The sequence below is a fragment of the Merops nubicus genome, unplaced genomic scaffold (assembly GCF_000691845.1).
Source record: "Merops nubicus isolate BGI_N331 unplaced genomic scaffold, ASM69184v1 scaffold17894, whole genome shotgun sequence".
NCBI classification, from domain to species: domain Eukaryota; kingdom Metazoa; phylum Chordata; class Aves; order Coraciiformes; family Meropidae; genus Merops; species Merops nubicus.
This window is the reverse complement of record NW_008606398.1, coordinates 1-2,208: the sequence shown is the minus strand read 5'-3', so window position 1 is coordinate 2,208 and position 2,208 is coordinate 1. Positions and strand designations below refer to the sequence as shown.

The window sequence follows — 2,208 nt, the reverse complement described above, 5'->3', positions numbered from 1 at the left end:
CACTCTTTCAGAGGTGTGAAAGACATTATAATGGTGTTAGATGAAGAGTGCATCTTTAAAGGAGAAATTGCAAAAGCTTCAGGAACCTTGTCTGGAGGTATGTTATCATTTCTTATCTTCTTTGTAGGAACAGCAGTACAATGCAAACAAATGTTCAGCTTGTTTATTGCTTTCCACTTCAAGTTGGTGCTTTATATAGTATTTGGTCCTTTTAATTTCAAAACAGAAAAGCCACTAATGCATTCCTCAATGATGCTGTGAATTTTAGCAGCATATGGAGCTAATATCTATTCTGAATGATGTCTTAGCACTAAGACCATATTTTAATAACATCAGAGAGTCATTAGACATTTATAAGTTGCAGAGTTTTACTCGTTTTCACAGATATGGCCTTTTAGAAAAGGTGATGTGGAAGCTTTTTTCCCATTTTATTTTGTGTGTTTGAATTGTGACTGAGTTCTCTAGGGTTTTTCTGCTGTGCAATATAAGTTTGAGAATGACCATATTAATTATATCAGCAGTCAGTATCAATTTGCCATATATTGCCTTTAAACACTCCTGCAAATTCAATGTAAAGAAGGACCAAAAAATAGTTTTTATGACTATATCATCTTTTGAATGTTTTTTCCATCTAACTCTGTGTGTTGCCTTCAGCTCCAGAGCACTTTGGGGATACTATATTGTTCACTACTGATGATGACATTCTTGAAGCTATATACTGCTATGATGAGACATACATTGGAGAAATGGAAAATGCCAGCTCCTTGAGATATGAGGAAGAGCTGAAGAGACCAACAACTGCTGACAGGGAGGGAGATGAAAGACCTTTTACACAAGCAGGGTTAAGAACAGAGAATCAACAGGTAGGGGCCTCTGTGTTTAGAATTCTCTGGAAATGTTTTTCTGTAACATGGTGTGGAAGGTAGTAAGCACTAATTTTTGTGACAGTAATGCTCTGCAGCAGGACTAATACAGCCATCTGTCTATTCTAAAGATTTTGTTCATCAGCTCAATAATTTATACAATTTTTTTTAAGGTCCAAAAGGTCCTCCAAGTTTTGCTTTCCCTTATTAATAAGACTACAAGGAAGACTATACTGGATTATATATATTTCTTTTCTTTCTTGGACAGAGACTAGAGGGAGTTCTTTTTGATGTAGTTACTCTTGCAGATTTATGCCACTACCAGTGATTTTTACCATACAGTTATTTATGTAATGAATAGCTGTGCTCCTGTAACTCCAAAGATTTTTCCATGCTTTCCACAGTATACTCTTGCTTTTTCTTTCCTCCACAAATGAAGTATCTTATGTGAGAAGGATATTGCCCTCTCAACCTCCCTTTATTTTTTGACTCTCCCTTTTTGAACTAGTATCTCCACAGGTCTGTGTGCATTTTGCAGCATAAAAATGCCCTTTTACTGTTCTGTAGAATAAGTATTTTACTGCTTGGAGGAAGGCTGTATTTTCAAGCACTAGAGTCTTGTCTCATACCATTCCAGCCTAACAGTCCAGTGTCTGAGCAAAGATTCAGCAAGATTTTTCTGCTCAGGATGAATCAATCCAAATTGCAGCTGGTTGAGTTCAAGTGCTCCCAGTGATACATGGTTCCTAATGGTCCCTGTGCTGCTATCAAGCCTTCCTCTTCTCTTTTGTCCTCTTCTGGTGGCTTTTAAGACAAATTCCAATGTCATGATATGGGAATTTGATCTCACTGTTAAGATCATGAGTCAGGGACTCTAGCCCTTGGACTTCCAGTGCTAGTTAACTCTGGCAACAGTAATTTTGGTCCCATCTTTGCTTGTGTTATCTTAAACTGTTCAGCCACCTTATGCAGTGAAGGATTTCTAGAACACAGAATTCACCTTTCTTGATCTCTTGTTTGTTTGAGCATTCATCAGGACCTCTTCCATTGCAGAAGCCTGGACCTGGATTGTCTGGTCCTCACTCAGAGCCTCTGCTTCTTATTTTGCTGTTCATCCTCCTTTTCTAATTCTGAAAAGTGCTGTCTCAGCACTGGAATAACACAAGCTGTTGTGACTGAGCCATTGATCTCCCTGTCACACTGTTTGCTGGTACCATCAAGATTTTGTAGGTGGGTGTTTATGCTATCAGAATGATACCGATCTACTAGACAACTTGTCTTCCCCAGCATAATGTTCTCATGCAGGGTTTTGCTGGGTTTAGAATGATAGAATCATTTAGGTTGG

The 2,208-nt window shown here is 38.2% G+C and overlaps 1 protein-coding gene across 1 annotated transcript in view; it reads left to right on the top strand.

Moving 5' to 3' along the window:
• Positions 1-863, top strand: part of KIAA0556 (KIAA0556 ortholog) — a gene marked incomplete at its 3' end in the record, with an annotated part of 32,730 nt that extends 31,867 nt beyond the window's left edge. Inside the window, 2 exon segments of the mRNA XM_008939638.1 lie at positions 1-97; positions 655-863. The exon segment at positions 1-97 is cut by the window's left edge and continues 15 nt beyond it. Coding sequence (XP_008937886.1) covers positions 1-97; positions 655-863 — 306 coding nt within the window.
• Between the last annotated feature and the right edge of the window lie 1,345 nt (positions 864-2,208).